The sequence below is a fragment of the Procambarus clarkii genome, chromosome 54 (genome assembly GCF_040958095.1).
Source record: "Procambarus clarkii isolate CNS0578487 chromosome 54, FALCON_Pclarkii_2.0, whole genome shotgun sequence".
Lineage (NCBI taxonomy): Eukaryota > Metazoa > Arthropoda > Malacostraca > Decapoda > Cambaridae > Procambarus > Procambarus clarkii.
This window is the reverse complement of record NC_091203.1, coordinates 1,432,842-1,447,841: the sequence shown is the minus strand read 5'-3', so window position 1 is coordinate 1,447,841 and position 15,000 is coordinate 1,432,842. Positions and strand designations below refer to the sequence as shown.

At 43.0% G+C, this 15,000-nt stretch overlaps 1 protein-coding gene across 1 annotated transcript in view; it reads left to right on the top strand.

The window, feature by feature from the left end:
- Window positions 1-15,000, top strand: part of LOC138352574 (nicotinamide phosphoribosyltransferase-like) — an 83,757-nt gene that overhangs the window by 9,390 nt on the left and 59,367 nt on the right. Inside the window, exon 5 of the mRNA XM_069305064.1 lies at window positions 3,550-3,707. Within this exon, the coding sequence (XP_069161165.1) occupies window positions 3,550-3,707 (158 nt within the window). The remainder of the gene's footprint in view (window positions 1-3,549; window positions 3,708-15,000) is intronic.

Below are 15,000 nucleotides of genomic sequence, written 5' to 3'. Positions count from 1 at the left end.
AGACTACACAAGTATAGTCCCATAGTTTTATTTAGTTACGTTCAGTGAAAAGAATGAACCCACAATTTTATGCTATGTTGGTTACAAGTTGGGTGAAGGCGAGCCTCCGCTGACACTCCCAGGGAGGAGGGAGTGTTTCCCGCCTAAAGCCAAACCGGAAGCGGAACACAGGGTCTTCGGAGAAGTTGGAATTATGATTTGCTGGTTGTCGGGAGAATTTATTTGCACTAAAGTGTTACAAATGGGAGTCTGTACTATGGGGGATATAGTATAACAGGGGTGTATGGGTAGTAGTTAGCATTAAGAGTTATCAAATATGGGAGATCTAAAAGGCCCGGCCCCCAAAATAAACTATCCACAGTGAATAATAACTTGCTACTAGGTCATGTCAGACTAGAGGTTGATCATAGATCTCCTACACAGGAAGAATGGATACTCCTTTAACTAACTTACTTATTTATTAACCCCTTAACAACCCCCCATATACACTCACACCAATAACAATAATAATAATTACTTTACCACACTATCTTACGTTAAAAGCCTTGGTCCACATAAGCAGGATACAAGGTTTTACACTGAGAACACACTAGGGTAAAGTTCTACTAGGCGAGGGACACTAGCAATGACTCTAGGGAGCTTACTGGTAACACTGGAGCCCACGTGGTTCCCCTGGAACCCTCTAGAGTAACTTGTAAAAATAAACACTAGTGAACACCTAATTGCTACACATCAATACTCTACACATAGAACACGTTTATGCCAGACAATGAGGATACTACACAGTCTACTTAACTGGATAACAACGACACAGAAATAAAGAAACAGAGGAAGGGGAGGAGGTTTCCTTTCACCACAACGCCAGCCAGAGAAGAGAGCGCATCTCCACTCTTCTCCCTCAGTAGACTCACTGCCAGCAGACTACTCAACTAATCTTAAAGCATTCCTATCCCAAGTTTACTTAGGTTTACTTTACAAATGATTAGAAAGTATTAGTAAACATAGTTGGTGCCTATTTTATTATTTAATAATCAACCCCAAGCTCAGTCTTTAAATGCTCTTTGAGAAACAAGAATAGTCTTACGTCTGGCAGGGAAAATACAAACAAATGCACCTCGTGATGCGTTTCCAATACTATAAGGCAGTTTATTTAGCTCAATTTTGACCTCTGGTTTCCACTGAGGAAACACACGTTCCACTATTTCCACATATATAGACATTTACCGCCAAGATACACCCCTCTCTCCCCAATAGAGTCATACTACCCCCCCCCCCTCACTGTAAATAGTCCAGAATTATAGTCTTTACTTAGACTACACAAGTATAGTCCCATAGTTTTATTTAGTTACGTTCAATGAAAAGAATGAACCCACAATTTTATGTTATGTTGGTTACAAGTTGGGTGAAGGCGAGCCTCCGCTGACACTCCCAGGGAGGAGGGAGTGTTTCCCGCCTAAAGCCAAACCGGAAGCGGAACACAGGGTCTTCGGAGAAGTTGGAATTATGATTTGCTGGTCGTCGGGATAATTTATTTGTACTAAAGTTTGTCTACTAATATCCAATGTTGTGACTTAACTTATCATCAGAGTAATTGTGAAGACATTACATGTGGTGCCAGAAAAAAAAATATTAATAAGCCGTGGAGAGGGACTTGAGCAGTGATGCCAGTTATTGTTTTACATTTTGAAGAGTGTTTCCGTAATGTATCTATCATCAGAATTTTTGTTGGCCACAAGTAGATTTAAACAAAAATTTCAGTGAAGGAATGTCAATTTTATTGTATTTAGTATTAACCCCTATTTTCACTCTAAGCTGTTAACGTGTGTTACGGCCTCACTTACCCAGTAACCCGGCTTCTTTTCATTTCTCTTTCTATAGGGCCTTAGTGCCTCTTCTTACCAGATCCAACCCCAACCAGGGTTAAGTTATTAAGAACTGATCAGTAATAGACAACTAAACGAGAATGGGGGTAAGCAACACTAAAACCCCTCACCACATGCACTTCAATCTTATCTTCAACAATATACACCTATTACAATTAAACATCACGGGTAACACCGTACGTATCACTTTCATACAAGACACTACAAAAACTTCTGCCATCGAAACACTGGTGTGGCGAATCTTCTTCCTAAACACTCAAGGCTTCTTCCCCAAACCTTTTTTCTGAGATACATGCCAGCGAGATCACTTTTCTCAACAATTCACAGGCCAGTCCTCCACAGAATCATCACAGTGTCTAAACACTACCTCGAAACTCCAGCAAAACGGTCGCTGGCTTCCTCTAAAGGTTTAACCACTAACAAGCCTTAACTTAGAGGTCAGGCAGATTAATTCCATCTATTAACAAAACTGTACCACCCTGGAATACGTTGTTCCAAAACCAATAGGTCGTTGGCTTCTACAGACGATTAACTGTCCCCAAGAACACGCCCAACTTGTTCCCACCGAAACAAGTCTTGCATTCAGGACTGCCCTTGCTGGCCACTCATGGTGGACTGCCTCTTGCCATTCAAGGTACTTGGTACTCAACTTGGCCATCCCAGCATGCGTCGGTCAATCACTAATACTTCACTGGGTATCACAGAGAATTTCCAGTCTATACCAATTCGCCCCACTTGTTCCCACTGGAACATGTCTTGAGTGCGAGACTACCCTGGGTGAATTGATTTCTATGGACCAAGGTACCACCCATATCACATCACTTCTGAAGAGTAAAAGATGAATAGTAAGAAGGAAACTGCACAGGTGTCAATAAGATCACAGCTTCCACTGAGGAACAGAAAAATAGGTCGGGTACTCAACAGATGGCGTTGACAACGTCACAACAACTCTCCTAAAAGAATTTGGGTCGGGTGAACTCAACAGATGGCATCAACATCATAACAAGGGCCCTATACCCATCCTGTGAGCAGAAGTGAAACCCATACCCATCATGTGAACGATGGCGAAGTCCATACCTATTCTGTGGGGCGGTAGTGGGCCCCATACTTATTCTATGGGCGGTAGTGGGCCCCATATCCATCCTGTGGGAGGTAGTGAGCCCCTTACCTGTCGTATGAGGGATAGTGGAATGGAACCATCACCACATGCACATAAAGACACATAATTCATTTAGCTAAACAAGTTACAATATTCATAAGCTAACTGTAAATTTTAATATATCGTGTTATATGAACAATTACTGGGTTTGAGACCAACTACAAGTACAGCCTCCTAGAACAGCAACTTACATATGTGGTGAGCTAGTTTCATAATTGGATGTTCATCCTGTGGCTCCATTCTGCGGGCAACGGTGGAAAAGTTACAGTCACCCACATTTACTACCTGCCTTTAGTAAACTTGCGATATTTGCCAAAATTTTCTGGTAGTAGATCATTTTGGACTAAATATTTACACATATCTTGCACATTTGTTAAGACCAAAAAGTAGCTTTCTTATAGACTAAATACCACTAATGTTCAGAGCTAATTGCAGATATGATTACGAAATATAAGTTAAAAGAAGAAGATATCCTGCAGTGTATATAAATGGATGTCCCTCCCGCAGGGGACGTCGGGTGTGTGTGCGACTCGTATGACATCTGGCGGTGCCTGGAGGAGGACTGGTGCGGGGAGCTGAGGGACCTGGTACTCCAGCGGGGCAGCAAAGGCGGCTGTATCTACCTCCGGCCGGACAGTGGTGACCCCAAAGTGGTCATTCTTAAGGTAACTGTCCTGTTTACATGTAGGATATGTTGCAAGAAAAGACATTTGGGTACGGCTGTTTATACCTGATGCCCGGTGAAATAGGTACCCAGGAGTTAGGCAATGCTTATCGGTTGGGGAAGTCAGGCGTTGGTCTAGGGGGGGGGGCGGGGGTTACCTCTGGGCTTCCTGTCCTTGTAAATAAATAAACAAATCTTTTGTGACACTGATGGGCTTTAGGAATACGCAATCCATAAATTATTAATAACTCTAAATGACCCGACCAGGATTCGAACCCCTTGACGTCCAAGATCACCCCAAACGTACACGGTACCATGATCATTGCACCAATTGATCGTCTATATAAGGATTGGTCAGTCCTGGTGCTTTATTCACGTAACAAAGTTATCGTGAATAACTGAACTCAATTACTGGCTCATTATAACACGTGCTACACGTACATTTTGTTTTGACTGGCTAAATCTAAAACAACAACAACAATCTGGTGCTAATTAACTAAGCTTCACGACTGATCAGTTGGTGTAGTGATCACGGTACCAGGTACATTCAGGAGGGATCCTGGCGTGATGGGTTCCAATCCTGGTCGGGTCATATAGAGTTCTTAGTTATTTATTGCTTGCGTGTTCTTGCTGCCTTTCTCATATGTATATATATATATATATATATATATATATATATATATATATATATATATATATATATATATATATATATATATATATAACTGAAAACTCATATATATATATATATATATATATATATGTTGTACCTAGTAGCCAGAACGTCGTACTCGGCCTGCTATGCAAGGCCCGATTTGCCTAATAAACCAAGTTTTCCTGAATTAGTATATTTTCTCTAATATTTTTCTTATGAAATGATAAAGCTACCCATTTCATTATGTATGAGGTCAATTTTTTGACCTCATACATAATTCCTCATACATACCTCATACATAATTGACCTCATACATAACAACTCATACATAATTGACCTCAATTCAACCAAGAGATGGCTTCCTGAACCTTGCAGGAATCAACCTCACTGAGGACCAAGTCACTCTCCTAAATCTGGGTATAAACTGTCACGTTATGTCCAGACCGAGTGAGATGGCCCGGAAAGTGGAGTTGGAGATTCTGTTGGACGACATATTCGACCTCGAAGCACAAAAGATCACCACCAAAGATACCTTACAAGCAGAACTTATTGCGGAAGGAGGAAAGAATCGAGGCAACTACAGAAGCACCATACTGTCCCCCGAGCTCAAAGCGGCAGCTAAGAGCCTTCGTGAGAACAAGGAGATAGTTGTCAGGAGAGGCGACAAGTCGCCAATATACGTAATTCTTAAAAAAGACGAATATCTGGCGAAAATGAACCTCATACTCTCTGACCAAACTAAATTCCAAAGGGTAACGAAGGACACTACAGCCGAACTGAAAGCAAAGGTCAACAAATTGATCGAAACTGTGAACGCCAAGAAATCTGGACTCCACCTGCCAAATATTATTGGGGAATATAAACCTGGATATGCGTATGGAAATGTCAAGACACACAAGCCTGGAAACCCACTTCGGCCAATCATCAGCCAGATACCCACACCCACGTACAGACTGGCGAAACGACTCAACGGCTTGCTGAATCCTTATGTCCCTTGCGCCTTCAGCCTGAAGTCTCCAAAGAAATTTGTTGACTTCCTGTGGGGAACACGGGCCACAGGGATAAGAGCCTCGTTGGACGTAGAATCTGTTTACCAACGTACCTGTGGATGAAACAATCGGGATGATAGCCGACAGAGTGTACCATGATCCAGCCTGTACTCCTCTTGACATACCAGAAAACAGTCTAAGGAAACTACTCCAAGCTTGTACTAAAGAGGCACCCTTCTTGAGCCCGGATGGACACATGTATAAGCAAGTAGATGGGGTCGCCATGGGTTCTCCCCTAGGTGTCCTGTTTGCAAACTTCTACATGGGTACCATCGAGCAAAAAGTCTTAGTCGACATGAACTTGAAACCGGCCATATACTGCAGGTATGTTGACGACATTTTTACACAGGTACCTGATGTCAGACATCTGCAGGAGCTGAAGGAGGCATTTGAGCAGAATTCTGTGTTGCGTTTCACTTACAAGATGGAGAAGGATGGGAAGCTGCCCTTTCTAGATGTAACAGTCATGGAAAGGAGCGGAGTTTTCCACACTGCAGTCTACACTAAGGAAACAAACATAGGAATGTGCCTGAATGCCAACAGTGACTGCCCGGACAGGTACAAGAGGAGTGTTGTTAACACTTATGTCGACCGTGCCCTCAGCCACAGCTCAGAATGGAAGCAAGTCGACGAAGAACTCTGTAGGGTAAGGCAGGTCCTAGTCAACAACGGCTTCTCCAATGGTTTCGTGGAAGACATCATAAGAAGGAAAGTGAAACGCCATGCAACCTCTGAAGAGACAACTAACACAACACCTGTACCCCCTATTAGACTATTTTACAGGAACTTCTTTTCCACAGCCCATAAAACGGAGGAAAGGGTCCTGAAAGATATTGTCAGTAGAAACGTTATCCCTACAGACAAAAATCAGAAGATACAACTGACAATTTACTATAAAACCAAAAAACGGCCAGCCTACTCATGAGAAACTCTCCATACACAAAGCAGAACGTTTTAAAAGAGACCAACGTCGTCTATGCCTTCAAATGCCCTCTTGGGGATTGTAAGCCTCAAAAAACTCAGTATATAGGCAAGACAACAACATCTCTTTCCAGGCGTTTAACGATGCATAAGCAGCAGGGCTCCATTAAGGAACATATAGCCTCTTCCCACAACCAAACCATCACCAGAGAAATCTTAGCAAACAACACAGAAATCATCGATAGATACAGCGATAGCAGGCGGCTCGACGTCTCCGAGGCACTACTCATCAAGAAGTCAACACCAGCAATCAACAGCCAATTAATGCACAACTATATTCTACCCACTTCAAGACTCCGCTCCAATATAGAAGCATCAAGAAATATGGGCCAATAAAAATAGGCCTTCTGCAGTTACCTACTTTTAATACCTGTTTGTATTTCATTGTTTTCGTGTTCTGTCTTGTGTTAAAAGTTTATTTTCACCTCATCCAAAACTATTGTAACATGTCACTTCACCCAAATGTAGGTATAAAAACTCGAAAGATGTTTAAGCTCTATTCAGTTAAAGTTGTGTGTTTGTGTAAACTAAAGTCTTTGAAAATGTAATAAGTTTTACGAAACGCGCTCAAGTGTCGCGTCAGACTAGAAATAAAAATGAATTTTGGAGAATTGATCTTTGAATTACCATCAACAGTGAAAAGAAACGTACGAAAGATCGAGAAAATTCGTGTTAGAATTATTAATCTTACTTTTTCGGTCATATTTATTATATATATATATATATATATATATATATATATATATATATATATATATATATATATATATATATATATATATTTTATTAAATATGACCGAAAAAGTAAGAATCTTTACTAAAGAAAAGTAAGAATTATTACTAAAAGTAATAATCTTACTTTTTCGGTCATATTTAATAAAATATGTCTACAGGAAAGACTGCTACCAAAATATACTAATGTTAAAATATATATATATATATATATATATATATATATTTATATATATATATATATATATATATATATATATATATATATATATATATATATATATAACTGAAAACTCATACCCCAGAAGTGACTCGAACCCATACTGCCAGGAGCAACGCAACTGGTATGTACAGGGACGCCTTAATCCGCTTGACCATCACGACCGGACATAAGGAAGTGAAAGCCGAAGCTATTTGAACCACTTCCCCGCCGGCACTCGGATAGTAATCTTGGGCATAGCATTTTATCAAATCACCTCATTCTTTGGGGCACACGTGAGGAACACAAATGCAAACAAGCCTGAATGGTCCCCAGGACTATATACAACTGAAAACTCACACCCCAGAAGTGACTCGAACCCATACTGCCAGGAGCAACGCAACTGGTATGTACAGGGACGCCTTAATCCGCTTGACCATCACGACCGGACATAAGGAAGTGATAGCTGAAGCTATTTGAACCACTTCCCCGCCGGCACTCGGATAGTAATCTTGGGCATAGCATTTTATCAAATCACCTCATTCTTTGGGGCACACGTGAGGAACACAAATGCAAACAAGCCTGAATGGTCCCCAGGACTATATACAACTGAAAACTCACACCCCAGAAGTGACTCGAACCCATACTGCCAGGAGCAACGCAACTGGTATGTACAGGGACGCCTTAATCAGCTTGACCATCACGACTGGACATAAGGAAGTGATGGCCGAAGCTATTTGAACCACTTCCCCGCCGGCACTCGGATAGTAATCTTGGGCATAGCATTTTATCAAATCACCTCATTCTTTGGGGCACACGTGAGGAACACAAATGCAAACAAGCCTGAATGGTCCCCAGGACTATATACAACTGAAAACTCACACCCCAGAAGTGACTCGAACTCATACTGCCAGGAGCAACGCAACTGGTATGTACAGGGACGCCTTAATCCGCTTGACCATCACGACCGGACATAAGGAAGTGATAGCCGAAGCTATTTGAACCACTTCCCCGCCGGCACTCGGATAGTAATCTTGGGCATAGCATTTTATCAAATCACCTCATTCTTTGGGGCACACGTGAGGAACACAAATGCAAACAAGCCTGAATGGTCCCCAGGACCATTGGTGATTTGAATGAGGTGATTTGATATATATATATATATATATATATATATATATATATATATATATATATATATATATATATATATATATATATATATATATATATATATATGTCGTGACGCTAAACCCCGGTTCATTCCGAACACAGCGATTACACAACACATAACACCTTGCTTCAGCAACCGTTACTACCACCTATACTCCTACACACACCAGACCCTTGAGGCGTACCACTAGGTTTGTACTGGAACACAATGAATGAACATATGGAAGGTATTTAAAGGCCGTCGGGTTTTGTCATTTAATTACAAAGAATAGACTCTGACAAATAATACTATATTAATTAACATACTCTATTAGGTCAATACACTTCCAATACCCATAGACCACTTGACCTCCGCGATCACCACCCACACTCGTAACTTCCGCCTAAGTCCCTAATACGGAATGATTACTACAACGCTCCACACCAGGTTAGTCTTTCATTCAATACTCACATACTGCAGACTTAACTTCGTCACTAAGATCACAACAGGCTCTCGCATAGCTGTCTGCTACACTTCGCTGCTGCCACAAACGGAGACCTCGGAGGACTTGCTAGTTCAACTTCCACAACCAGACTGACTCCAGCCCACCATGGCCTCAATCATTTCACCACGCCTCTCGAGGAAGGTATAATCCGATTAACCTTATCCCTAGAGCGGTAACCTTGATCCTAGAAGCCTGACGAAGAATAATTCCTCTTTTCAGGAATTATTAATTTGGCTAAACAGCTTCGGTCTTAATCCATTGACCTTTCTTAGATATGTGATCCATAGTCTGTCTACTTACATGTACTTTCAATCATCATTCGTTAAGTGTTGTAGTAATGATCCTCTAGCTAATAATTCCTACTAACTTGTGGATTACAACACCACTCCCCTCCTTAAACACGCATATGTCCCCATATGCATCATTGCAATGGTTCTATTAGTGCAAGGACCTGGAGGATGCACCCACCATATGTGTACAACTAAAAAATCATCCAATAAGTTCATCATACACACAATGAAATAAATTAAAATTTTCCTCGACATGACTCACAACACTTCTCCAACATATACATTATATTCACATCATAGCACAGGTAAAATAGTCTGTAATAATTTTTCCCATCTCCAACAATGCACATATAGCTAAACTGCTGACATATAATTACATACAAACATAACCATAAAATTACATGGACCAGAATGCTGGCACTTAAACAGAAATGACACTAGTCATTAATATATACACAACACATATATATCTAAGGTTCTTCATCCTTAGTAACAAGTTAATAATTTAACATCTTGCCCTGTACTGTTGACATAAGGGCTTACAATGATCACACAATGTTTCACTGGCCTCCTCCACAATTGGCAGCATCACTTCTCTTGTCTTCGTGTCCCATGGTTGCTAGGTCATAGATCCTCCATGACCCAGACAAAACCCAGGCTGTCCAGCCTGGTGAATGTTGTCAATGTCCCATCGTTGCTCTGAGGTAACGTGATCCTGGCCTCCAGAGCAACGGAAATTCCTACCCCAGGGTCATGTTCCCTTGGGTCTGTGCTGACGTCTCGTTCCAGGCACCAATCCCAGAACGCTGTAGATCCCTCACAGCTCTCTGGTCTAGGCCCATCCGCCCAGAGTGTGTCCACCTGTATTCACACCTTCCCGACCGCTGTACCTGCAAAATATTCCCTCGGAGCCCCCTGGCTCGATCCCATTATTACATAACCCCCTCGGCTCCTTACTCTCTCCCCGTATATAGCCTGAGCGCAGCTGCAAAACCATTGCAGCTGGCCCTTATCCCTGCTCTGATGTCAGGGGGCGAATTTCGCCTATAACGTCACGTTGGCTTCACTTCCACCCCCCTTTTTTTTTCTAGAATAACTGAGTGTAGCCTCATAGCTTCCCTTCTACTCTACCTGAAGCTCTGTGACATGATCCCGGGGGACCTTCTCATGCCTAACACTCAGTAATGGTGCCGATGAGGTAATATACAGTATATACATACACATACATTATCACAATAAATACCTCATTAAAATAATTTCACAACTAATGTCACTAAAGCATCATACTGCCACTGGCTCGCTTCTAGCGAGATTCCTGTAACAACTTAATTAATGAGAAATTAGTATATCTACTTGGCTCGCTCACTGCAACCACCAACACCTGAAATTTTGAAATTCTACATTATAATCTTATCCATAATACTTACCCACTCCGACAAACCATCACCTCTGGTCAACCCAACCACTGATGACCTCATTATAACACCACGTCTCTCAACAGCCAGGCTCTGCGTCCTGACGCACCTGACCTCATTACACCGATACTCACCGTACCCACCACCACCTGGCCTCCTGTGCCGCTATGCACTCCACAACACCACACTCCATACCAGGCGTCCAAACGCCACAACACTACACCACCCACTACACATGCTACTCTACACAACACTCTACACACTACCCCACACTCTGCAAAAACTACCATGCCCATGCACCACTCAACACCGCACTCTACACACTACCCCACACTCTACAAAACTACCATGCCCATGCACCACTCAACACCGCACTCTACACACTACCCCACACTCTACAAAACTACCATGCCCATGCACCACTCAACACCGCACTCTACACACTACCCCACACTCTACAAAACTACCATGCCCATGCACCACTCAACACCGCACTCTACACACTACCCCACACTCTACAAAACTACCATGCCCATGCACCACTACACACCACACTCTACACACTACCCCACACTACAAAAACTACCATGGCCATGCACTACTCTACAGTACATACTATGCTCCTTCTGTGTTCATGACCCCACGAGAGCGGGTCGGATAGCGATGTGTCACCATCGCCTGTGGACCTTGTCCCCGGTCCTGCGAAGGCTGTTCTGTGTTATCTACCCTTGATTGCCAACTCCTCGTACCCCTACCTATGTTCTCAGCCGCTGGTGTGCTCTCCCCTGGCACACTCCCCGTAGGGTATGGCTCCTCACTTGCCTGACCGGTCAGTGTATAGACGCGGTCTGGGTGACAGGAGAACACATGCCCTGTGTTTAGCACCTTAACCTTCACTTCTGCATTCTTTTTGCTAATTACCCGACATGGCCCCACAAACTTGGGTGCCAACTTACCTTCTGCCTGAGCGTGCATCTGCTTCACGAATACCCTATCACCTTCATTGATCACCTTTGCTTGGACCTTGTTCCGCGCATTATAATATTCCTCTGCTACCTCTGTCGACTTTCTTAAATGTAGTTTCACCAAGTCAAATGCCTTGGTTGCTCGCCTACAGACAACACTTTTGAAGTCTAACGCATAGCATGGCGGTTGCTTGCTTGTGAACGTCGTGAACGGAAGTCGGGGATCGAACCCATGCAACAAAAAATGTGGGGTTTCTCCCACCGACCTATTGAACGCCGTATTGAGCGCCGACTCCACCATCGACAAACTCTGATCCCATGCAAGCACATCATCAGCAGCCAAATGCCGCAGAATACTGATTACTTCAGCATTGTGTCTTTCAACCAAACCATTCGCCGATGGTCGATATGCCAGCACTGGAGTATGTTTGAATTGATACACACTCGCGATGCTTTGAAATACTTGATTGATAAACTCTGACCCTTGGTCTGACACAACTTGTTGAGGAGCCCCAAACCTGGTTAACACACTTTCCACCATGGCCTGGGTCACATCCTCTGCCGACTTAGAACGGAGGGCACTCACCACAGTGAACCGTGTGAGTGCATCCACTGCTACAAATATGTACCTCGCCCCTGAATGAGCTTGTGGTAGCGGCCCAATGAGATCTATGTGTACTCTCTCGAAGGGAGTACTCACCTCCGGCCACCTACGCAAAGGTTCCGCCCCCAACCTATGTGCCTTGTACCTCAGACAACTGTCACAAGAGGCTACATAGACCTTGATATCTTTACCCATGGATGGCCAATAGAACCTTTGACGTGCCCTCTGCAACGTCTTGGACTCCCCTCCATGGCCTGCTGCTGGGATGTTATGACACAGATACATTGCAGTCCTCTGGAACTCCGGTGTCAAGACTGCCTGGTATACTGGTTCAGACCGTATACCCGAAACCCTACCAAGATGATACAACACCTCATCTTCAACCACAAACTCATCCACTGGTGCTGGAAGTGACTTCAACTCCGCACGCTGACCCCTCAAAAACTTCCTTACCTCCCCCCACAGGGGGTGACCTTCCTGACTTCGTATCAACTCCCTCACATTCCACGACACATCTTCCTCCCCCCTTTCACTCACCCCTGCTACATTGTGACACCTTGACAACGCGTCAGCGACCACATTGCTTTTCCCTGGTACATGTTCAAAGTTTGTAATGTTAAACTCTGAGAGCGAGGTAACCCACCGTGCCAGTCGCTGACAAGGCTCCTTGGACTCGAACACATACTTAAGGGGTTTGTGATCGCTTCTGAGCCAAATTTCATGTCCAAGCAAGATGTACCGGTTCCGTTGTAATATGAATGTGATCGGTAGCGCTTCCCTCTCAATCGTACTATAGTTCCTCTCTGCAGGACATAGTACTCGTGAACAAAATGCAATGGGACGCTCCCGTCCTCGCTCATCCACCTGAGCTACCACACCACCTATCGCTGCGCCAGAAGCATCCGCATACACCAGAAATGGTTTGCTAAAATCTGGGTGCGCCAAGATACTGCGAGAGCTGACAGCAGCCCTCAGTACCTGGAACGCCTGCTGTTGTTCCTTCCCCCACACGAACTCTGCAAGTCCACTGATCTGATGTAATGGTCTTGCAATTTTTGAAAAATCTTTAATAAATCGCCGATAATAGCTAACCAACCCCAGGAAAGATTTGCACTCTTTCTTGTTCTGTGGAACTGGGAACTCTTGAATATCCCTGGTTTTATCTGGCAATGGACTGATACCCATCCGGTCCACTGTATGACCCAGGAATGTTACCGATTCTCCAAAAAAACTGCATTTTTCGAAATTCACTTTGAGGTTGTGTGACCTCAGCCTTAGCAAGAGTTTCCTCAAATTATGCATGTGCTCCTCTAATGACTTTCCCAGCACGATTACGTCATCGAGGTACAGCAACGCTGTGGGACCTATCAACCCCGATAATACACTCATCATTAGCCTACTGAACACAGCAGGTGCTGACTTCAACCCGAAAGGAAGTCGTTTATATTGCCAGAGCTCGTTGCACGCACTAAACGCTGTGATTTCCTTCGACTCTTCCTCCAGCGGTATCTGGTGATACCCACTGAGTAGGTCTAATGTGGTAAAATATTGTGTATCCTTCAAGTGTGTCAATGTGTCCTGTATGTTAGGTAATGGGTATGCTTCGTCTTTCGTCAGCTTGTTTATTCTGCGGAAATCTACGCATAACCTCACTCCCCATTCTTTTTCCTGACTTCTACGAGAGGGCTGTGCCACGGTGAACTGGATGGTTCAATGATATCATGCTCCCTTAGCTGGCTTATCTCCTCTTTCACCTCCCTCTGGTGTGCCACTGGTATTCTATATGCTCTCGTATATACTGGATGTGCGCCCTCTACGTCAATTCTATGTGCTCCTTGAGTAATGCACCCTGGGGGTTCCCCTCTCAACGCAAAAACATCCGGGAACTCCCTGACTAAGCCCCTTAAGGCTTCCTTAACCTCCCTTTCCATGGACATCCTATCCACTATTCCCATTAATTTATCCATTCTATCCTCATCGCCCTCTCTCTGACTTACTGACATGGCTGCAATAATCTCCTCCACAGGGTGCGCCCACGCTACCTGTGCATGCTTACTCAAGGTGACTGGCCACCGAGCAACCTGTCCTCTTAAAAAGAACGTCAACATTTGCCGTTTGACTCTACGGCTGTTTTTGGACGTTATTTTGTGTAAAACTACGTCTATTTTCGCTTCCATGGACTATCTCTTGTTATACAATGAAATACCACACTCTTATTATTCTATAACTCACTGACTATGCTCTGATATTTGTTCTTCAAGTAAAAATATATATATTTTTGCCTTAATTAGGCCATAATCCAGAAAATTCCAGCCTATCGATCTTTATATTTAGGAAAACATCTAATAAATTTGGAAATTAATTTTTCGTTCGCCGACAGTTTCCTGTTACTATTTAGTCTTTTATGCTTTAATGTCGCTGGTCATTGTGACTTTCCCAGGATTTATATATGTTTTGTAGTAGCATTTAGTCACACTACAGTAATGTAACTAATGGGAAACCTTTATAGTCGTCGTAAATTAGTAATAATCATTTATCAAATAATAAATTAGCAAACATATGCAACATTTTATGTTACGACTTTTCGGGTAGGCCGTTCTGTTTGTTTACAACCCCAATGGTTCAAAATACACAATACTTTTAATATATAAGTGACTAAGTATGCTCTAATATATGGTCCTCAATGAAAATTATCGTTTTTTTTTTGTTAATTTGTCCATAATGAATAAGATTCCTTACTGTTGAT